Raw genomic sequence first — 22865 nt, forward strand, 5'->3', positions numbered from 1 at the left:
GTGTTGTTGTCCAACCATTCCAATTGCCAAAAGTGTGGGTGGCCGAATATGCTTTTTGCACAGTAAATGTGTTTTGTTTTTGTATTTAAGTGCATTTCAGAATCTATTCATTTGAACTTTTACTGCTGTTGGATGAAGTGCTTCCATTTTACCTTTTGTAAGGGGGTTGGGGGTATACATATGTGTCTCCAACTTCTACTGAAGTCCAGTGTGAGCTACATTTTCCACCTTTGGTTTCATATAGTAATATATCAATCACATACCAATCACAACTGGCAGGTGGCGGTGTGTGTGTGTTGGTTGACAGCCAAATGAGTTTTCCGTAAATCTTTCTGTCTGCATCAGCTACCGCCGAGACGGAAAGTTTTGCTGTCAGGGCCTGTCGTGTGGACTTTTTCCATGACTCTCATGCAACACCAAAAATGCAATGGTCGCTTGGGTGGAAATAGTTCATCTAAAGGAAGAATCTTGCATCAGCCCTAGAATACAAAAAACATTTGCTCAGTGGTGTTTTCAGGATGAAAGCAAAATGTGGCACACAGCACACTTGGCTAGTTTTTGCAGTCAATTTCTAGTTAGCATGCAAGCTAAAACCGCTAGTTTTGATTTAATATGAATAAGCTTGAAGGAAATTTCTCCACTGTGGCGCCATCTGCTGGAGCTGCTGGGTCGCTGCTCTCCCTGCTTCAAAAGCCAAATGACTGTAAGTTTACAATAACTCGGCTCTCTGTTTTTCTGAGATGGCGGGGACATGATCACACCATTTAGGACTTGCAAAAGCTCCTCGGAGTCCAAAAATGATCCCAAATTGATGTCCATGGTGCTCCCTCGTCTTCCTGTTCTTGCTGTTTTGGCATTTTCAAGTGTTTATCAGTTGCTCTGCTGTCTATTTGTATCTGTCAGCCTGTCTACATTCCGTGCATTTCACCACTTATTGTTGGAAGGCTCCTTCCCGAGGGGTTCACCGGCGGGCCGCTGTCACTGGAGCGTCTGCAGCTGCAGCAGGCTCACACACACACACGCGCACACACACACACAAAAGCACACACACAAAAGCACACACGGGGCTCCACGTCAGCTGCTACCGCTACACTCCACTTCTTCTTTGGCATGAACAACACCCCGGGCGTGGACCTGCTCCAGGAGCTTGGAAAGATAGATAAGGGAACACCTAAGAAAACGGGCCAAGGCCAGGATGCGTTTGAGCAAGTCACAGCTCATTAAAGGCCACTGCAGCCAAACAGAAGCCAGAAAAAAAGTATTTTCCTGGAAAAGGACAAGACATTTGCAAATGTGCACTGGGAAAAAGTCTTTTGGTTCCGTCTGGCACTGAAAAATCCATAGTGCCGGTGCTGCCCTCTCCTGTCCTGTAGGTGGCACTAATGCTCATAATGTACTAAGTCACAACTGCCGCACTGCCAATGTGAGCTTTTTCTTTCTTTCTTTGTTTCTTTTCGTTTTGCATTTTGCTGGATCTGCCCCATTTAAATTCCCTGCCCCATCCAGGTCAGTAACATCTAACTACTTTGGACAAATCACTGTGGTCCCCAAACAAATGTCAAAAGATGATTGCAGGATTGTTGAAGTTGTGGTGTGCTCTCCCAAGTTGTTTTCTATAGGTCTTATAGCACTACTAAAAATACCCAAAGCAGTCTAGGGTGCGGCCGGAAATATTTCACTCCCATGGATGTGCGTATGTGAGCGCGAGAACAAAAACATGACGGATACTTGTTAGGTTCAAGTCAACATATCGTGGGCCTCTCCAAAACCTTTACAGCAACGTAGTGAAACTGGCTGTCCGAGACCTCTTGCTTTCAAATGCCCCCCTCTCCAGAACTATGAACAGGGTGTTGACTAGTTTTAACAATGTGTGCAGTGGACTGGGCCGAGTTCCAAGTATTTTGGCTACAGAAGAGCAACGGCCTTCTGAGGCTTGCACCCTAAAATGACCCTGCACTGCACAGGAGGCTTTCTGCCTACACGTAATGTCAATTTTACGAGCACAGACATGATTTAACCCTGCGCTTTTACAAAACGCTGACTCATCCACTCTCGCGCTTTAATGAGCAGGCGAGCTTGTAAAAAGGAAGAAGCCATAAACTTTTGAGCAGATCAGGAAAAAGATGCAGATGCAGGAGCACCTCGCCCCGTTTTGGTGACATTTCCACTAATGTCTTTAGGGGAACCCCAGTAACCCAGACAGCGTTTGAACGCTGCAAGGACATTTCCACAGCCTCTGTCTGAAATGACAAAATTATCCACTGCGAGGTATTTTTCTTAAGAGCCAAATTCCCCAGATGCTCGTCAGGGATAGTTTTTCCTTTCAAAGTCGATTCCGCCCTCTCGAAATGACAGACGTCAGGCCACTAGTTAGCGCCTGGCTAGCTGCAAATAACATCTAAAAGCGAGTCTGACTCGATTGCGCAGCCAAAACCACAACTGGCCGCCATGAGACCGTTACCGTTGTTTTACTCTTGTGTGCAAACTGAGAATGTTGTCAAATGCGGGGAAAACAAAACCATTAAAAAAAAAAAAATCTCGATGTAAAATCCATCATTCCGTCTCACACAACATTCTTTAAGAGAAGCCCGCATGAGGCATTTGTGGCTCTTTTTGTCCGTAAAGGCCCACTCATGAGAATGACATCACGTTTTCCGGCCGGCGGGCTGCCACATCATCCAGCGCAGGGCGACGTGATACCAGCCGGCTTTTGCACCTTCAGATTATTCTTCAAAGACAGAAGAGACACAGTGCAAAGAGTGAAAGTCTCTTGTGTGATGCCACCTGTGCCCCCCGCCACGTGACCATGTTTTAATGCCAACCTAAGTACGAGTTTGCTTGCCAGCCAAGACCATAATGAGAGCATGCTGCCTTCAGCCGCCCAGATGGGACTTGCGCATTTATCGCCGTGTCATCATCTATCACCCTGTCATTATGCACCGGGGAGCCATTTTGGCCAGGCGCACCTGTGCAAAGCGCGTCCCCACACGCGCGCGCTTTGCAGGCCAAGCGGAGCCAAGCGGTCATTGCGTAACCGAGGCGAAACTTCCTTTCCACTGGCTGCTGGTCAAGTTCACCTGTTGGAACTTCCACAAGGATCTTCCACTTGTTCTTCTTTTGTAATCATTAAAGTCAGTGAATCATTGCTTGCAGCTTTTTCTGAGCTGTCATCAAGTGTCACATTGTCAAGTTTGTTTTTGTTTTGCTACGCCAGGCTCAACGTGGATGTGCTTTGCTCCAAATCCATTGTACGACTTTGCAAGTTGCCTCCATTCTTTGGAATCTTGCAGCAGATGGAGGCTATCACGCAAGTGGGACCTCCACGTCAACGATATGCACAATCAACTATTTCGAAAATATCGCGAGACGCTTTCACGCTTGTCTGTGTCCTAGATTTTCTTTGTGCTTGATCTCGTTATTTCGCACGTCAGGCAAAACACGTTCTCTTATTGCACGAGAAGATCAGAGGCAAGATGTTGTCCTCGCTTCAGCATCTCATCGATTGCTCGCATGTCCTCCAGCTGTGCGTCTCACGAATGACTGAGGTTTTCATGCTCTGGACTAAACTGCAAATTGGTGTTTTGTTTTTTTTAAGATCGCCGACTAACCCAGCGGCCGCAGCGTCAATGGACGGCGGGTCAGGCAAAACACTCCCGACCCGAGACAGAGCATTCCTGCGGCGGGTGGGCGGAGAGCGCACCACACCATCGAGTAAGGCTCGGCGTCCGTTTTTATCCCGGGCAGGCAGACGCACTTTTGCTTGTTTACGCGAACTTAGCGTAAACCCAAAAAGAACTCACACAGAGTCCAAATCATTTTTTGCTTCTCCACCGGCGGCGAAGTACCGCTAGACGGGCCCACTCGAATCTTGCGTCGGATTTGTTGCGCTCTCTTTGGCGGTTTGAGCGTGACGTCACTTTTTAAATTGGAATCTTTTGGAATGCAGAATCCTCCATTGCCAAGTGGCAGAGTTGCCGTTTTGGAGTTTGGGGGAAACATTATTTGATTTCAAACGCGTTTCTGTGTGAGGCCGATGTTGTGCTTCCCCGATGACGCGCACGTTGCATTCCGATCGTGGAGCCTCCGAGATGTTGACCCGCGTTGCGGGCACGTTCACGCCAGGCTCCAGCATTCTTGCTGGAGCGCTTCCAAATTTTTTTTCTTGCTCGTCCGTGAGCTCGAGAGCGCGGCTATAAAAAGCAGCTCTGTAGTAGCGGACTGGTTGGTCCACACGTTCAAAAACAAGGCATGTAGCAAAAAGCCGCGGGCCTTGCTTGATATTATAATCCACCCAAAAAGATCAAGAATCAGAATATGGGGACTAAAAGAGAATGCTCTCCATTTTCTTTAAATGGCAACAACTAGAATAGGTTGCCATTAACTGAGCTTTGCAGCAATATGATTGTAGCTCTGATTGTTTCATGCATTCACCTCCCGATTGAATAATTGTGGCGTATTTAATGTAAAGCCGTTTGTAACGCATCTTTTTCCAATTATGAAGCGCCCTGCGACGTCTGTGTGTTCACGTGTTGCCCCAGGCCGCACTTTTTTCCCCGGCGCCAATTGGTGGCGCTAATTCTGCCCAAAAGCTCTCGGACTGAAAGGGCCGCACTCACAGGAGAAGGAGGAGGAGGAGGAGGAGGAGGAGCTGCACAGTGAAAGTGGAGCAGCAGGAGAAAAGCCGCGTGTCAAAGCCCGTTGACGTCATCATGGACTTTTTACACTTGTGCTCGGAACTCGCTCGCTCAGTTGGACGGTGGGTGCGTGCAGGGATGTCGCGGTCGGGTGCAAGATGTGGTGTGTGCGCGCGGAACACTGTGCACTCCGTATAGGAGCACATGAACGGCGTTTTTGGGCTGGATCCATGTCAGGCAACTCACCCGGGATGAGTTGGCTCTTTTTGTGGATTATAACTGCAATCGGGATTCAACAGGTATAGAGAAAAGGGTCGGATTGTTTTTCAGGCTTCTGCCTGCACTCGTCCAAGTGAATGCGTAGAAGTCATCCGTATATTTCAGGGGGGGGGGGGGGTCATAACTCATCCAAACATTAGAAGCAGTGTTCTTGATCAAGTTTGCTTTGGCGACCTCATGTGGCCATCAGGGGTCACTGCGCCTCTAATGCTGCAAGCTGTTGCTGGATTCAGCGATGGCTTCATTTTGTCCTTACAAACTCGACAACAATGATTACGTGACGGTGGATTACTAGAGACTGCTGCAGTGGACAAAGCAGTTTTGAGTCTTTCTCACTTTGCGTCCCACAGACGTCCTCCCAGCAGAATGCCACCGCTGTGCCCGCGGCGCTCACGTCGCCGTCGGCCGAACCCTACACCCCCGTGCGCTACTGCCACTGGCCTTGCGAGTGTCCCGCCCGGCCGACCCCCTGCCCGCCGGGCGTCAGCCTGCTGATGGACGGCTGCGGCTGCTGCAAGGCCTGCGCCCGGCAGGTGGGCGAGGTGTGCAATGAGGCCGACACCTGCGACCACCACAGGGGGCTCTACTGTGACTACAGCTCGGACAAGCCCAGGTACGAAAAGGGCTTGTGTGCATGTAAGTGTCGCTCGCAGTCTCCGTGTAGCGTCTCCGTGTAGCGTCTCGGTCATCCGCAAATTCCCCCCCGCCCCCTTCCGCTAGACATGGTGGGCACCGGCTGTGAGCACGACGGCGTCATATACCGCAACGGGCAGAGCTTTCAGCCCAGCTGCAAGTACCAGTGCGTGTGCGTCAACGGCGCCATCGGCTGCGTGCCGCTATGCACCCAGTCCAAGCCGCCGCGCGTCTGGTGCCAGACCCCGCGCCGCGTCAAGGTGCCGGGACGCTGCTGCGAGGAGTGGATCTGCGACGAGCCCAAGAGAGGACGCAAGACGGCGCCCAGGCACGCCGTGGAGTCGAACATGGATGAAAACAACAGAGCTGCACACGCGCTAGGCAATATGGGTATGAGTTCTTCGACTCGCCTCAACAACCACGCCACAAGATGGCGACAAAGCGGCGCTTTTATGAAAGACTGAATGTGCTGTGTCGGGGTTTGTCCACGTGTTTTCCGCATGTGTCAGCGCCCCCCGCTGAGCTGAGCAGCTGGCACAAGAACTGCGTCACCCAGACCACGTCTTGGAGTCCCTGCTCCAAGACGTGCGGGCGCGGTCTGTCTCTGCGTGTCTCCAATGCCAACCGGCGCTGCGAGTTGGTCAAGGAGTCGCGCCTGTGTACCCTGCGGCCGTGCGACATTGACATCACCAAGCACATCAAGGTATAGACGCAGCACCCCCCCTGCCGTTTCCCCTTATTTCTTCTCCCCGACATTTTTTTTCCTCGCTCGTTATGACTGAGATTTTGGTAAGCTGCTTGGTGGTCCTCGTTGTGGTCGTCAGGTGGGCAAGAAGTGCTTGAACGTGTACCGCGAGGAGCGTGCGTCCAACATGAACATCTCGGGCTGCACCAGCACCAAGCAGTACCGGCCCAAGTTCTGCGGCGTGTGCACGGACGAGCGCTGCTGCATTCCGTACAAATCTAAGACGGTAAATGTGGACTTTCTGTGCCCGGACGGCTCGGCTGTGTCGTGGAAGGTGATGTGGGTACAGGCTTGCTTTTGCAACCTCAGCTGCAAGAACCCCAACGACATCTTTGCCGAGCTGGAGAATTACTACGGGTACCCCGAGATCAGCAACTAATTAAGCTCCGCCCTGCTCCGCTGATGCCTTGCAAAAGGGACTTGAGAAGTTGTTACAAAAATGGGCAAAATAGATGGATGGATGGCCGCACTTTCATGTCAGTGTCAGCTTTTTTTGCACCCTCAATCAGACAAGGGGAAAAAAAACACCTGATATTTATAATGCTGAAGGATGCATTATACTTTAATTTTGTCATTTACAGGCCTTGGAAATGCCCCCCTAAAAAAACATGGAAAAATAAACAACCGCATGATATTTATAATGATGAATGATGCATTTGACTTTAATTTTGCCATTTTTCAAATCGTAAAAATTGATAGGCCTTGGAAATGCCCCCAAAAAACACGAACCAGTACATTTGACTTCAATGGCCGTTTTCTCTCTACATTGTTCCTTAATACAGTTGGCGCATTTAATTTTTGAAATGTCAAATACAGGTCCAGAAAGTAAAAAGCCTGCCAAAGTTTGCCTTTAGCCACAGGTGCTTCTCATCAACCGGTAGCTAAATGACCTCCGAGAGTTTGCTCATGTCAAGCAAGTCTTCTGTTAAACTTCTGCTGAAGTGTGAACCTGCTAAAGTTCACCAAGTGTCTGATTTGGTTTGTTGACGTTGCAGATGTGGCTCAGCTATAGTGACAATCTGAATAATGGACACCCTTTAGAATTGGAAAATAGAGAGCTTTTGTTGTTGTTGTTCCTGCTGCTGCTGTTGAAAAAAAACCATGTATACATATATTTTATTTTGTTAAAGATTCTTAAAAATACATTTTTTAATTTATATATATGGCAGAAAAAAGACGACACACTGAGCTCAGCTGAGTTACACAGTCATTTTTTAATGTATTTTTCTTCTTAATAAATACAAACTGTTATGCCGCTCGAGCAGCAGCATCTTTACACAGCTCCTACAAAAGCAAACGTTTGCCAACGTAGTGCAAGTCAGAGCGACAGAGCATGACGCCGTTATTAATGACAACAAAATGACAAGCCGCAGAACTGTCAACGACTACATGGCAACGCTTTGTTCCCTTGTGCTTGATTGTATTGAAAAAAAAAAACCCTTATAAAAACAGTTAATACTTTGTCTGCCGGCGTTGTTAATAAAGCTTTTCGATTTGGTGGTATGGATTACAAAAAAGCAACTCATGTCCCTTAACGTATTTTTGTCTTTCTCCAAAACGTTTTTCAAGCGAAAGGAAATAAAATGCATGTCAGTATGATCAAAATAAAAACAGGATCAGCTAAAATGATGCTTAAAAAGCTAGCTTCCGCTGCGCTCTCCTTCACCCCCACCCCCTCCAACCTATCCCATCTCCAGACTCAACTGGTTCAACCTTCCTTAATACGTTTGAAAAAAATCTTGTTAAAAAGTTGCCGTTGGCATGGCGTGGTCCACGAGGGCAGCAAGAGCTGAAGGGAGCGGTCGTGCCACCCAGCAGATGGCGCCGTGCTCTCTGATCTGATTATTATTTGAAGAGATTTTTGCATGTGGACAATATGTAAAAGTCAACTGATCGTATGTGAATATTTGTCCATTTTGGTACTAAAAACGGAGACAAATAATGATGCACAACAAGCTTCCTCTGTGCTCTGTCAGCCACTAGCGATGCCCCTACACGCTACATCATCACCAAACCCAAAATCTTAGGTCCAACCCTCTTAATCTAGATGAAAACAACAAAATTTTTGACAGTGGTAGGTACAGCAAACAAAAAGGGAGTTAATTGCGACTTGATTAGCAGGAGACTTCGGGGGTCTTGAGCATGCCCTGGTCCACGGCGGGGGCAGCGTCGGTGGCGGGGGCAGGGGTGTGACCCCGCAGGTGCTCGGCCGTGTGTGAGCGTGAGCGCGGGCCCTCATTGGTGTGCGCGCGCGAGCGGTTGCCCTCGTGGGTGTGTGAGCGCGAGCGGGAACCCTCGAAGGATGTCACGCTGGAACCCGAGGCCGTGCGAGAGCGCACCAGGCGGGTCATACTGGCTGACGGCACTGCCACAACAAACACAAGTGGAAAATTCAATTGCTGTCCCATCAAATTGGGCAGATAGTATTGCTCATCTGTCTTGCATAATGTGATTGTATTGCCAACAAACACTGCCTTGGCAGTGATTTTTGATAGCCCCTCATTTGACCACAAGAGGGCAGTAGAGTATGAACAAAGCGCAAGATGTACTCACTGTATCCCATGCCCTGAATGAAGTACTTAAACGCCTCCGTCAGCTTGGCGGGCTATCAAAAAACAAAAACACAATGCCAAAGTAAGTCTTGTCCATTTCTACATTGATGAATGGACATTTAAAGTCATACGCACCTGGTCAATCTGGGGCATGCCTCCACAGTCGGCCATCTGAAAGGAAATAAAATATTAAATCAAATGACTAAAGCAGGTGAAACGAGAAGCAGAAAAAAGGCCATTAAAGAGCTGACGTTATTTTCTCCACAGGGCCATTAAACGCCACATCAGCACGCAGACAACATTTTGGCCTGTCGGACCTGAGCCAGAGGTCGCCGCAAGTAGGTCAGATGGGGCAGATTGGGCACAGGCGCCGGTTAATATGTTACCAGGTAAACGCACACATACACACACGGACACACACACGCGCGCACACACACACACAAACGCGCGCAGACACGCGTGGCGTTTCCGTGACGATAGCAAGTAGCCTCAAGTAGCCTAACGCTCGCACCTTAAGCAGGGTCGCTTTTGTGGGGTCCAGTTTGGTGTTGCACTCCACCTGCATGCACAACACATCAAAAGTAGACAGGCTCAGGTTTACAAAGTAGGGTTTCAGACAGGTTGAAGGTTTCAAAATGACCCTTTCCAGCCCGTATCAGGCTTTCAAATTACCGGTCAGACATTTGGCTTCAAATTGGGGCTTCTAGTTGGGGTCTTAAATTAAGTTGAAGTCTTAATGAAATTAGTTTCAAGCAATGAATTGCGGCTTGTTCCTCACCACGGCGTCCACGGCAGGCGAGCTGTCCCCGACCACCAAAAGGGAAGGACACCTGGGTTCAAAGGTCACGCATGAGCAGGGTTTTGGGATGAAGCAAACAAACGCAAACTGCGCTGACTCACTTGAGGGTTCTGGTGTTGCTTCCTGGCACCGGCCTCTCGATCTCCAGGTCCCGCCGACTTAAAAAAAAAAAAACGAAAATTAAATTGGAAATTCTCAGCGACCTACAAAGGCAATGTGACCTTTCACCTTTCGTAGGCCTTGACGAAGAGCTGCAGGTTGAACTGGTTCATGTCCCTCATCACATGGTGGCGGTATGTGGCCACCAAGTCCTGGTTGTGGTGGATCTCCTCCTGCCGGATTCACATTTGGCATCCGTTAGCTTCCGTTAGCATATTGGAACAAAAAGCGGCATGATGCTCACCTTTCCGAAGAGGTGGCTGATAATCAGGTCGGGCAAGGCATGGGTCCAGCCACTAATCTGAAGTCACAATGAGATAGTTTTGAGAACCGCATCTCTAATTGAATTTCTTTCTTTTATTTTCAATGGATGACCTTGTGCGCAGCCCAGTCCATCCAGCCCTCGGCGCACGGGTTGATGTTGATCAGCACCAAACCTTCCACCATTTTCGGGTACTCCAGCTACCGCGTTCAGAGCAAACATTACAATCAGTTAGACAAACAGTTATTCATACTCAGACCATTGTTGCGTCCGAGCTTCTAATCATGCAAATATTTTTCTTAAAAACACAAAATCACTGTGGCAGTCAAGAGCGGTTTTGGTTTTACTTCAATATGATATTTTGGGTGAAAAATGAATGCATCGCCATGGTGAACGTTTGACCTTGGAACGGTCTCGAGACATTGTGGAGGTCTGTTGCCAAAATCATCAAAAAGGAGGCGGATGATTGATTTTCAGTCAATGATTAAGCTTGGCCGACAAAAAAGAGGAGATGTGTGTGTGCGTGCGTGCGTGCGTGTGTCTGTGTGTGTGTGTTTGTGTTTGTGGCTTACAGCAAATTTGGTCAGCATGAAAGCTCCAGCTCCCATCCCTAATCCAATAACAGACTTCAGCCTGCAGCGTGCACACACGTGCACGCACACACACGCACACACACACAAGCTATTAGAACAAGTCCCAACAACAATCTGGCACGTCTGCAATTTAACAAGCGAGCGTTTCAACCTACCCGAAATGCTTCAGCACCAACGGGAGCGTCTCAGAGAGCTCGTCCATGGACGGATACTCGTAGCTGGAGGAAGTGTCAAATTTAAAAAATATCACCAATAAAAAATACAATGCAAGTTGTCGTATGAAACTTGTAACACATCTTGCCCTGATCTGGTTGTTGTGTCAAAGGTCACCGGCGCAAGTGTGTGCGTGCATTTGGCTTACCCGGTAGAAAAAGTGTTGGCGCCCTCATGCTGCCCCAGCGCATCCACGTGACACACAGCAAAGTGGTGCAGGATCTCCAGCATGTCCTCATGCTGGAACAGCGAGTCCCAGCACGTCTTGTCTGCCCGCAAGAAAATGATGACGATGAGGAAGGTGACTAGCGTGAGGAAGAGTCGCAGCGTGCAGGCGCGCCTTACGGTTGAGCCCGATGTCGTGAAAGGTGAGGATGACGGGCCGCTCGCCTTTGGGAATGCCCCGCATGGTGCAGTGGAGTCGTCCATACGGCGTCTCCACGTCATGCTCCTTCCAAAATGACGCCAAAACACTACTTTAGACACCCTGAAAACTGCTGGCTTCAAAATACTTTGTAAGGTTGTCATATTAAAAACAGTTACAATATTAATTCAACTAAAGTGGCTATAGTTGTTTTACAGCGGAGTTAGCGATGCACATTACACCAACAATTATTACTCTTCAACTGTATAGAACAAATAGAACTTCATTTGCAAACCGGTTCCTCGTAACCACTCCACATTTCTGTCGCAGCAGCTGACAAACCGCAGCAAAACGCCCCATATAAAAAATATCGGACAAAATCCCAGCACGCAGACTCACTGCAACTTCAACGTCGGCCACAATCATCTCCACGTCGGAATCGTCCAGAACCATCTTTGCGGGAAACTCGAGATGGGTACGAACGGCGAAGGTCCCAAGTGCAGGCTGGGTGGCGCGGATCGGTTCGAGGCGTTTATAGCGCTAAGCCGTAAGCCCCCTGACCTCCCGTGGTGCCTTGCGACCCGGTCAAAACAAGCTAAATCCAGATGGAGAGATCCTTAAATTGGATTGTCGGGACCAGGCGGCGGCGGGTTCGCGGTCGTTCACCGACAGTCTTCTTAAAATGGCCGACAAAACAAAGATGCTGTGTGTTTGTGCAGCTGTGAGATTCTGAAAATATTCTACCAGTCAAGGGAATAAATCCAATTTATAAAAGTGTCCCTGGAGTTAATAGAAGGTCAGAAGCACGAGGGGCACCACAGGGGACTACTCTTGAACCACACCAATTGTAACACAGTAAGATCTTGTTTCAATCATTTGCAAAATATATGTTTGCGTGGATGTCAGATTTCAACATACACACCAATGGCACCTTTGTGCTTGTTGATTTTCCGACTTGTTTTTCATCCTCCTCAAGTGAGAGACGGGGATGACCCGTTTACCAGACGTAAACACCCAGGCGTCATCTGCGACCACGCCCACGCTGCACGAGCACACCAGCACGTAGGCTGGGCCCGGGCGAGGCGTAATCCCGCCACCTTCGTGGCACAAACAAGTTGCTGCGTTTGTCTGCAATCACCACCGTGATGAAATCGATCTCCCTAAGGCACTACAAAAAAGGCTGTGCTTATGTTGTCAGGTACCTTTCAGCACGCAAGGAACATATCGGAGTTTTCCAAAGATCTTTATATGAAGACATAAATGTTCATATAACAAAAGAATACATTTGAATAAACAAAATAATCACCAAAGCGTCGTAGAAAAAAGCCGACATACAGAAGCAGGCAAACTTGATTAGCCAAGCCTAGATTTGATTTGTGGGAAAACGAGATCACCGTGACGATGATGATCGCTTACTCATTTTGCTGCTAGATGGTGCTAGGCCGGCCCAAGCTAACTGGGTCATGTGACAAAGGTCGCCGGTCCAGATAAGATGGCTAATCAGTGCTAGTGTAATTTGATAGCGAGCTAATAAATGTCCCGCGTGTGTGCTAGCGTACCTTGATAGCAAGCTGCTGCACCGCCTCCCTCAGACCCTGCAACACACACGCGCACACACACGCGCGCGCGCACACACACACACACACACACACACACGAAAAATAACTTCTCAACTTACAGCACAATTAGCATGCGACTAATCAAATATTATGGGACGTGGTGACAAGGCAAAAATAAGGAGCAATCATATGAATACGTACAGGCAGCTCCCTATCCACCAGCAGAGGTTTGGATTCAACAACCTGGATGTCGTCCATGGCTACGGGCTGCGCGGCCTGTTGGACCACAAAACAAGTTACAATAGGATTGAGATCCAAACGTGACCTTGGACACCAACTGGTTCTTCTGGTGCTGCCTTCATCAGCCTTTGGTACAGTGTAGGAAAAACCAGATTTGTTGGCACGAGACTCAAGCAAATGTGTGGGCATTTTTTTCCCTTTTGTCTATCAGTCACTTGTCGTGTCCCGTCATGCCTGCCGTGTCCACATGCTTGTTTGACGCCTGCTTTCATACTCAACATTTCGCTACAAAGGTGCAGCGATGACAGATACCTGTTTAGGGGAATTTGTTTTATGAGGAAGGATTGGCTGAACATGCCAGATCTTAATGGGTCACAAAAGTTGAGAAGCAACGCGGCCGATGTTTGCTACTCTCTGGACGACGGCCACATTAGCGCATGAATGTGTGACTTGCGTGTAGCCGCACTTAATGGCTTGACACAGCGAGACGTCTTGCACAGGAAGTGTGAAATACTTTCTCTTTCTCACATGGAGAGACAGGGCCGGGAGACCGGAGCGATCCGGATCGCACAATGGCAATGAGTAGTATCAAACAACACGCCCATTTTTTGGGTGGGCTGCACTGTGGAACCTTTGTTGGAGGACAAGGAGAAGAAGGAGAAGCAGCAGAAGAAGGAGGAGGAGGAGGCAGGGCAGCCATGGCATGCCATGACCCGTTTCATGTGCTAAAAAGCCAACATGATGTCAGCAACTTGTTTTTTTCTATGATGTCAGAGTAGCCGTCACAGGAAAAACACAAGTGTCACTTTGCCGGCTGGCTTTCTTTGTTTCTCATAGCCGTCTTCTTGTGAGGGCACAACGTAGGGAAACAGAGCACCAGCTTCTTTGTGTGCTTTTCACTGCAGGAGTAGAACACGTGCTGGCAAATCAAACACGCTCATGTGAATTTTGACACCCCCCCCCCCCCCCCAACTAAGGGTCTTTTTCTGTTACTAGGGTGGTGTTGAGGGGGCCGAGGAGAGGGGCAAGGTTGGCGGCGCTGGTTCTTGCAGTTTTAGTGTCTGTAGCAACCAGCTCACGTCAAACCGGTCCTTCCGTGCGAGTCCCGACTGCGCCGTTCTGTTTTTTTGTTCTTGCCGAAAGAAGTGCTGGCGCGGGTCAGGCTTGTTATGCAATTGGGAGAGGAAACGAAGGCCGGGGAGAAAGGGGGGGGGGGGGGGGGGGGTTCGGGATAGGCCTGAAAATCTGCTGCCTTGCAAAAAAGAAGACGCCGCAAGAGATTGTGATGGCACTTTCCACTTGTTGTCTACACTGTGCAAGGTGACTGATGAGTTGTTGCATTCACAGTGTTAGCTTAGCTGACCATGTTAGCAACTATTTGTATAAGTGGCATTAGCTATTTATTGTATTGGCAATTTTGGGTTGATGATGAACTATTGTTTGTATCAACAAGATGAGGAGGCTCCTTCTCTTTGAAATCGGTGTCCATCTGCAGCAACAATTATTGCTTCCCTAATCTTTTCCGACGAACTCACTTAATCTGTCAAATCCCTCGCTTGTCAAATATCAACAGAGCTGAGCGAGCAAGAAAGCAAGATAAACTAAACTGAGCTAAGCCGCCGCAGACCTACATTTGGACTAAATGACTGGGGAAGGGGTCCTGTTTGGCATACACTAGATGCATAAAAGTGAACGAGGGTGCGCTCAAGGACCAGATTTTACAATATTTGTATTCACAAAAAATGTAGGGACCCTGAACGCAGCGTTGAAAGGAAAAGTTACCATGTCAAACAAAAACAAGACTGAGACCCTGAACATATAGCACTGAAATTATGAGGACCCTAAAAACGAGGGACCCTGAACGCGGCTCTGCACAGATGAGTTACCAGGGCCAAAGGAGGATATGCAAGTAAACAAGACACACCAAAAAAACTCTTCCTCTCTGTCAAGAATGCAAAATAAAACGTCTCGTTACGCAACTTGATCATCAAATCATATGACCTGGGTGCTGTCACTCAGTCACGTGGTGCGTGCAGCTATTTCTCTTTGTCTTTTATACGGGGGAAAAATGAAAGAAGACACACAACGAGAACCGAGCCAAGCACCACCGTGATTGGAAAAATAAACAAATGTTCACCATTAACGTGATGAGATAACAAATGCAAAACAATACGTAAAACAAGTAAACCTGAAACAAAATAATCAATAATAACAATATAATAAACATAAACCGAAACATGATAATGCAGCGTTTGCTGTGCACGATTAACTTTTTGTTTTCCACTTTTGCGATTGTACTGTGACCATAAACTAAACACCGAATTTCAAACAAGTCTTTTGGGCAAGATTTTATCTTTTTCTTCCGGTTTTTTTTTTTTCCCTGCAGATTGCAAGAAGAACTTGTCACTTGTGCCTACAGATCCCTGCTCGCGCGTGCGCCTTTCCTTACTTGCGTGCACGTGAGTGAAAAAAATATATATATTTTAATGTTTTAAAATTTCAACTTACTGGCAGGTTTCAAAATGTCCTGAAGCAGAGGGAAAATTTTTCTCCCAAAAAGATTTCAAAAGATTTGAAGGCGTTCAGGCGTTCAGTGACGGCAGCAGTTTTGTTTACAACGTGTAGCGAGGCGGATGTATGAGGGAATTTTATAAAGACTTGGGGAGGGTGGAGATGAGTGTTGCGAAGGGGCGGGTGGTGAGGTCGGAGTGGTGGGGGCGAAAACTCGGCCCACTTTCTCGGATTGGGCAACATCTGCTGCGGGGAGTGATCGTGCAACCGAGTGCAACTTTCCTAACAGCAGCACCAAGAAGAACGCCAATAACATTCCTCAAAACAAAGAATCAAAAGTACATCTTAAACGATGAAAATGCAGCTGGGCTGGGCTGCACAGGGACAAAATAGGCGCAGTACGGTCCAAAGTAAGCACGTGTGCAGCTGGGCGTGACGCCCTCTAAAGGCGGAGTAGCAGCTCAAATTTTGGCAAATTGGCCCGTGTGATGTTCACGGACCCGTTCAGGAGGCAGTAAAGCGCAACTGCCGCTTAACTGGGTCGTGCCTTGATGAACTCGCTGCGCCTTGATGAACTTGCTTCACCTTTCCTCTCCTATGTTTATATGGAACTGTTTTAAAAATGAAAACAAATTGTAAAAATGCGAGGTTAAACGTTTTACTTTTGAAGTCACTCTTCTTAATTGAGATTACAGATTGAAGATGATACTATGGGCACGAGTCATGGTGTCACTTGATTTGGGGAGACACTTGTTTTTACTGGATTACTATTAAGTTTGAGGAATGAAGATGCTGTGCCTTGCCGCAAGGATGCTAGTAGCACCTTGTCCAAGTAAAATGCTGTATCTTCACATGAGACCCATCCTTTGGCATCCCCCTGATTGGCGGGCGCCATAAAACGCTTTGCTTTGACATGGGGTCGAGTTTCCTAAGTGGGTTGCTTGCGATTCCGAAGCCATGCGTCTGGCTTTTACGCCTCCTTGTGGAATTTTCCACACCTGCCGCCGCTGCCTGACTGACTAACTGTTGCAGTGCGTGCGCGTGTGTGGCCTCGGCCGAGGCACAATAAGTTCACTGTTGCCTTGTAACGCAAGGCCCTCAATGGGAACACAATGGTTGCATTGGCAAGGCCAATAAACAAAACGACTGCATGTTTTTTTTGTGGGGGGGGGAGCATTATCTTATACAAAATATGGAGTACAGTGTGTAGGCCGTAAAAAGCTTTGAATGTAGGTTAATAGTTGATAAGACCAGCAGCGGTTTGGACTTTTACCCGCAAGATTGCGCTTTTGTTTGTCTGAAGGACTCAGGGAGTGTGGATGAGGCCCTGAAAGGCAAGCGTCCTCGAACGCACCCTTTGGGCCTTTTGGTTGCAATTTACATCTTGGCGAACAAAAGTACAGTACATCATCTGGATTGCTCAACACTTGATAAAAGCACTCGCGGACTTTCACCCTGGCGAGAGTTTGCAAGTTGAGACCAGGCCCCGAAGTAAATGGTTCAAGTTAAAGACAGTAGATGCTAGCAGTGTAGCATTCCCTCACAAGGCTTGTTTGCATTTTTTAAGACTGTCGCTGTTACCAGCGTCTCAAACGTGCGTCTCATTCTTCTGCACCGCCGTTGTGCAATATTTTACAATGCTTGACTTTGATATTGATCGTCTGACTCAAGTCGCGATAAAACTGCCCTCCTTTCCCTCCGGGTGCTGATAAAACTGTTACTGAGTGACTCGCCGGGCGGTGGACAGATTGAAGGCTTAATAGTACTGTTTGCGCTATAGGTGCAAAGGTTAAGATAATAAATAAATAAATAAATAAATAAATAAATAAATAAATAAATAAATAAATAAATAAATAAATAAATAAATAAATAAATAAATAAATAAATAAATAAATAAATAAATAAATAAATAAATAAATAAAGTTGACTTTATTTATTTACCGTTTTTTTCCGTGTATAATGCGCGAAATTTAACTAATTTATTGTCCTAAAATCTGGGGTGCGCATTATACATGGGTACAATTTTTTTTAATTATTTTATTTTTTATTTATTTATTTTTTAAAGAAAATCATGGTACAACAAAACCAACAACAGGACTGACCGACAAAGACGTGGAACAAAAAGACAGGGTGACATTACCAAAGACAGGAACAGAAACCAAACAGACATCATGACAGTAACACATGCAATGATCCGACGGTGAGCGAGGGGCAGACAGGACTTAAATACATAACACGTTACATTGATTGAGGTGACACAGGAAGGGAGGGGCGACGCGAACAGAACTTCAAACACGCTCCATACGAACGCAATGCTCTCCTATCAGTCGCTTGCTCGATCACCTGCTCGTTTGCGGTCACAATGTACCCTACACAAATCCGAAACATTTGTTGTGACTCCGAGTCACGACGAGGGGCAAGTTTTGGTTTCCAAGGGTGTTTTTATTCCTCTTCAACGTCTCTCCCATACAGAGCCGCCTTTTTCACGTCCGCACTGACCGCGGTGGTGCCTTTATGGGCAGTCGGAGAAATCAACGCCAACAAAAAAAATTACATCCAACCTAGTTAAGACCATACCAAAGACTATAAAAATGGGACCCATTGCCTCCCTGCGTGTGTGACGATCATTGGGACTTAAAAAAAAAAAATTGGGTGCGTATTATACATGGGTACAGGCTTTTTTCCAGCATCAACATGCCATTTTTAGGGTGCGTATTATACATGGGGGCGCATTATACACGGACAAAAACGGTATTTATGGGAAGTACTTGAACATGTCCACTGCTTTTTCTTTTTGCCAAGCACCCAATGTGGTCACGCCGCTCAGCTGACGTCCTTGTTCCGAGAAAGACACCGGACACATGACAAGACATGTTATGCTACGCCTTAGCATTTAGCACACATTGCTCACACTGCACGCATGTTAGCTTGAATGGTGAGGAAGGAAACCACAGAATCGTAATTAATCTGAAATGAAAAAAAGACAGTGGCACATGCGGTACATTTTTTTTGCATTTAATACATCAGACTTTCTTTAATGTGAAATCTTCGAAGCAACAATAGCAGGGTTGCATTTTTAGTTTTGTGTGAAGGTAACAAAGGAATGACAGAGATAAGAAATATTTGTGTTTTTATTTATTTTTCCACAAAAACAAAACCAGTGTGAAATGGCGATCTCGACTGCGAGCGTTTCCTGGATTTGTCCCGTGTCCTGTGACACAGCGGGATAAAAAATGTGATGTAATGTGGCAGAACAACAGGTTTAAAAATAAGCTATTTTTGAGGATGGGATGTTTTGGGAATGAGAAACAACAGCCGACAATATTTTGCATTCTGTCGCGGTCAAACATTCACTTGGGGAGTAGATGAACAACGAAACGCTAATCGTTGCAAGATTGTTTTGGAGTGGCAACAGGACAACAATCACACTTTGTTGTAATATTTGATCACTGAAGTGAACAATTAACACAAAGCAGCTCATGTGAATCGTAAATCAAAGGTTAGTGGCTCATATCACAGACTTCACCTCAACAGTCGTCAATAAAAGGGCGATGACGAACAATTGAGAGTTTCAAAGGGACAATGTCAAAGATCGAGAATCATCTCAATACTTGACGTGACTGAAAATCAAGTGAATTTGTTTAAATTAATGTTCTACTTTATAAGACATTTGTTAAATGCTGTAATGGAGGTCGAATAATCATAACGATTCTATTTTCTTAGCATTTATGTATATATTACAGTTAAACGTGTGTGCATTCTTGCATAAATATATCTATATTCCCATATTTCTTATTTAATCATTTGACGTTTGGTCGTACAATTTATTCATTTACTCTTTTGCATGCTGAGTGTATTATTGTATCTCCATTCTAATAAGAGATACAATCGCGAAAATGAACTCGTGAGTAAATGATGCAATTGCTGCTTGTTGGGATGATGACCCAGTAATTTATCACATGCTGCCGGTGACTAATTGTTGACTATGCAGGGTGTTGCCTCTTGTCCCAAACGGTGATGATGGGGGGGTTGCGTACGAGGACGACGAGTGAGACGTGACCGGGCGACCCGGGAGCTTGGACACCGATGGCGGCAGCGCCACCCCGTGGACAGACCGGAAAGTACAATGAGAACTTAATGGCCAAAGAGTTTTCCCATTACCTTTATTTCCATTGTCAAACGTGATAAATGGTATAGATGCAGCGTCGGAGCGTATCATTCTCATAATGCTTCGACGGATTACATTGGTTTGAGCCAGTTTGAGCGGTCACAGATTTGAGACGGGGGTTAATCCCCACAAAACACACACGTACGCACAAACAAACAAACAAACAAACAAACATGTAAACAAATAAACAAACTAGGATTGTTACCTCAGACAAGGACGTTTTTAGTTTTGTGTTTTTTGTTTATGGATGGATAGATAGATAGATAGATAGATAGATAGATAGATAGATAGATAGATAGATAGATAGATAGATAGATAGATAGATAGATAGATAGATAGATAGATAGATAGATAGATAGATAGATAGATAGATAGATAGATAGATAGATAGATAGATAGATAGATAGATAGATAGATAGATAGATAGATAGATAGATAGATAGATAGATAGATAGATGATCGATCGATCGATCGATCGATCGATCGATAGATAGATACACAGATAGATAGACAGATAGATAGATAGATAGATAGATAGATAGATAGATAGATAGATAGATAGATAGATAGATAGATAGATAGATAGATAGATAGATAGATAGATAGATAGATAGATAGATAGATAGATAGATAGATAGATAGATAGATAGATAGATAGATAGATAGATAGATAGATAGATAGATAAATTGATGAATTTATTGAATCATTTCAGTTTGTCTCACCACTATAGCACCAATGTGTCTCGCTGTTAATCTGTCAGACACCGACAGTAAACAAATAAATTGTAGGTTGGTTCTCAATCGCAATCTGGGTCGCTACAATAATCTGTTGCCATACACACAACACTTCCCTCCCTCCGGTTGCTATGACCACAGGACTCACATGGTGCCTTCCTGAGCGTTATCAGCGTTCAAAAGACGCCGTGACCCTGATACACTCGGTCAAGAATTCTGACCACATACGAGGGAGTAGCTTTGTATGTAAAAAAAAACTGCCACCACAAAAATGTGCACTTTAAAAAGAATGTCTTACATCAGACAGCGTCCTGGACTTTAAACATAGATGTGTGCAGTGTGGTAAAGCGTGTGGAAAAGAAAAAAAAAAAAGAGCGTTTGTTGTTGCAATGGCACTTTGTGGCCACACTAAGACGCTGCTTCATATGATGTTGAGCGGCGTACGGTTTCGTGACAAGAAGAAAACAACGAAAAAGAAGAAGAAAGTACAAACTGGAGCGCCAGCTGATCGGTGTCACTTTTTACTGGCAACATAAAAGAAAGCGCAAGATTTGGGTGACGAACGGGATTTAACATGACCCAGTCTGTTGTAGTTCAAGTTGGACAGTGTGGAAACCAGATCGGTTGTCGCTTTTGGGACCTGGCTTTGCAAGAGCATGCCCATCACAACCAAAGCGGATTGTATGACGACACCACTGGCACCTTTTTTCGCAATGTGGACTCGGTGAGCTGGAATGGGGTCTGTTGTGGTTCTGCTAATGGGAGAATCCAGCATCTGAAAGCGAGAGCGGTACTGCTGGATATGGAGGAGGGTGTGATCGGTGAGTTCCTGAAAGGGCCTTTGCGAGAGCTTTTTGACAGCACTCAGCTCCTCACGGGCGTGTCAGGTGCGGGGAACAACTGGGCAGCTGGCCACCTGACTTACGGTTCGACCTACAAGGACGAGATTGTGGATCAGCTGAGGAGGGCAGCAGAGCAGTGTCACTGTCTGCAATCCTTTTTTCTGATCCACTCGATGGGAGGAGGTACAGGTTCAGGGCTCGGGACCAAAGTACTGCGCCTTCTTAAGGATGAATTTCCCGAGGTGTGTCGCATTGTCATACCTGTCTGTCCATCTGTGGATGACGATGTCATTGTGTCACCCTACAACAGTATGCTGGCCATGAGAGAGCTCACAGAGAATGCTGACTGTGTTCTGCTGGTAGAGAACCAGGCACTGGTGGACATTTTGAACACGGAACAGGCATGCCATGGCACACAACACGCAAAAGGCAACATCATCTCGGCAAAGGACAGGCTGACGGGCTCTGAGAAGCCTTTTGATGCTATGAATGACATTGTTGCTAACATGCTACTCAACCTTACCAGTTCCGCCCGTTTTGAGGGTTCCCTCAATATGGATCTGAATGAAATTGCCATGAACCTGGTTCCTTTCCCTCGATTACACTATCTGGTTCCAAGTCTAAGTCCTGTGTACAGATTAGCGCAGGTCAGCCACCCGATAAGAAGAATGGACAAGCTCTTTAGCGATGTCTTCAGCAAAGGCCACCAGTTGATCAAAGCAGAGCCAAAGCGCAGTCTCTACTTTGGCTGTGCCCTCATGCTTAGGGGAGATGCTCAAGTGTCAGACCTGCGCAGGAATATTGAAAGGTTAAAGCCCACGGTGCGCTTTGTGTCATGGAACCCGGAAGGCTGGAAGACAAGTCTTTGTTCTGTGCCCCCTGTTGGTCTCTCTCAATCCCTGTTAGCCCTGGCCAACACTACCACTATCAAATCCACATTCATGGAGATGAGAGAACGATTCCAAAAACTTTATCGGAAGAAGGCACACTTACATCATTACCTCGAAGTCGATGGGATGGAGGAGAGTTTATTCTCAGAGGCTGTAACATCCCTCGACGCTTTGATTGAGGAGTACCGTGATCAAGAAGCTGGCGCAGGGAAATTCATGCCCGTTCCAGATAGATTAAAAGTTGCTTAATGCAATACAACTGACATTCCGTGATACTAATGAATATAACATAGTTTGTGAGTAGCTCAGTGTGCGGCAACAGCACTTGGATGGACAAGAATGAATTCATACAATGTTTCAGGCATGAATGTAAACCTGCGTAGGCAATGCCAAGATCTCTAGCTTGAAGATGGGATTGGGTACATTAAAGGCATAAATAAAATTATTTCCCCATAAAATATTACATTTCTACAAAAAATGTGTCAGTCCTTTTACGTGTAGTAACTTACAGCAGATCTGCCACATCCAATATGGCGGCCGTGCTACCTGATCTGTTCAAGGTAAGTACGTAAAAATTGTCCATAGTGCTAAATAGGCTTATTTACAATTGGTCAAATCAAAGTTTGTCACGAGATTCATGTTACATGTTGATTAGATTCCAAATCAGCATTTTAAAATAGAGTTTTA

General features: G+C 46.3%; 3 protein-coding genes across 4 annotated transcripts; 2 read left to right on the forward strand and 1 right to left on the reverse strand.

Annotated features, from left to right (window-relative positions):
* The first annotated feature begins 4655 nt into the window (after positions 1 to 4655).
* Positions 4656 to 7775, forward strand: LOC133144467 (CCN family member 4-like). The gene is made up of 5 exons (XM_061267177.1): positions 4656 to 4933; positions 5264 to 5549; positions 5634 to 5936; positions 6056 to 6249; positions 6371 to 7775. The coding sequence occupies exons 1-5, from the start codon at positions 4793 to 4795 to the stop codon at positions 6668 to 6670; spliced, it is 1224 nt and encodes a 407-aa protein (XP_061123161.1). The 5' UTR covers positions 4656 to 4792; the 3' UTR covers positions 6671 to 7775.
* ndrg1a (N-myc downstream regulated 1a) lies at positions 7487 to 15701 on the reverse strand. Its single transcript, XM_061267178.1, has 16 exons — positions 15541 to 15701; positions 12994 to 13068; positions 12793 to 12828; positions 11215 to 11320; positions 11018 to 11138; positions 10812 to 10874; positions 10636 to 10696; positions 10177 to 10263; positions 10046 to 10102; positions 9871 to 9974; positions 9744 to 9800; positions 9622 to 9673; positions 9355 to 9402; positions 8979 to 9014; positions 8845 to 8896; positions 7487 to 8656 (listed from the first exon to the last, which is right to left on the reverse strand). Exons 2-16 carry the CDS (start codon positions 13048 to 13050, stop codon positions 8406 to 8408), a joined length of 1188 nt encoding a protein of 395 aa, XP_061123162.1. The 5' UTR covers positions 13051 to 13068; positions 15541 to 15701; the 3' UTR covers positions 7487 to 8405.
* A 5200-nt stretch (positions 15702 to 20901) lies between these two features.
* tube1 (tubulin, epsilon 1) lies at positions 20902 to 22638 on the forward strand. Of its 2 annotated transcripts, XM_061266559.1 has the most exons (2): positions 21390 to 21530; positions 21599 to 22638. In XM_061266559.1, the coding sequence occupies exons 1-2, from the start codon at positions 21517 to 21519 to the stop codon at positions 22425 to 22427; spliced, it is 843 nt and encodes a 280-aa protein (XP_061122543.1). In that variant the 5' UTR covers positions 21390 to 21516; the 3' UTR covers positions 22428 to 22638. The 2 variants fall into 2 exon arrangements, with proteins under 2 accessions (XP_061122542.1, XP_061122543.1); XM_061266558.1 differs by having other exon boundaries at positions 20902 to 22638.
* The last annotated feature ends 227 nt before the right edge of the window (positions 22639 to 22865 follow it).

This window comes from Syngnathus typhle, linkage group LG20 (genome assembly GCF_033458585.1).
Source record: "Syngnathus typhle isolate RoL2023-S1 ecotype Sweden linkage group LG20, RoL_Styp_1.0, whole genome shotgun sequence".
NCBI classification, from domain to species: Eukaryota; Metazoa; Chordata; class Actinopteri; order Syngnathiformes; family Syngnathidae; genus Syngnathus; species Syngnathus typhle.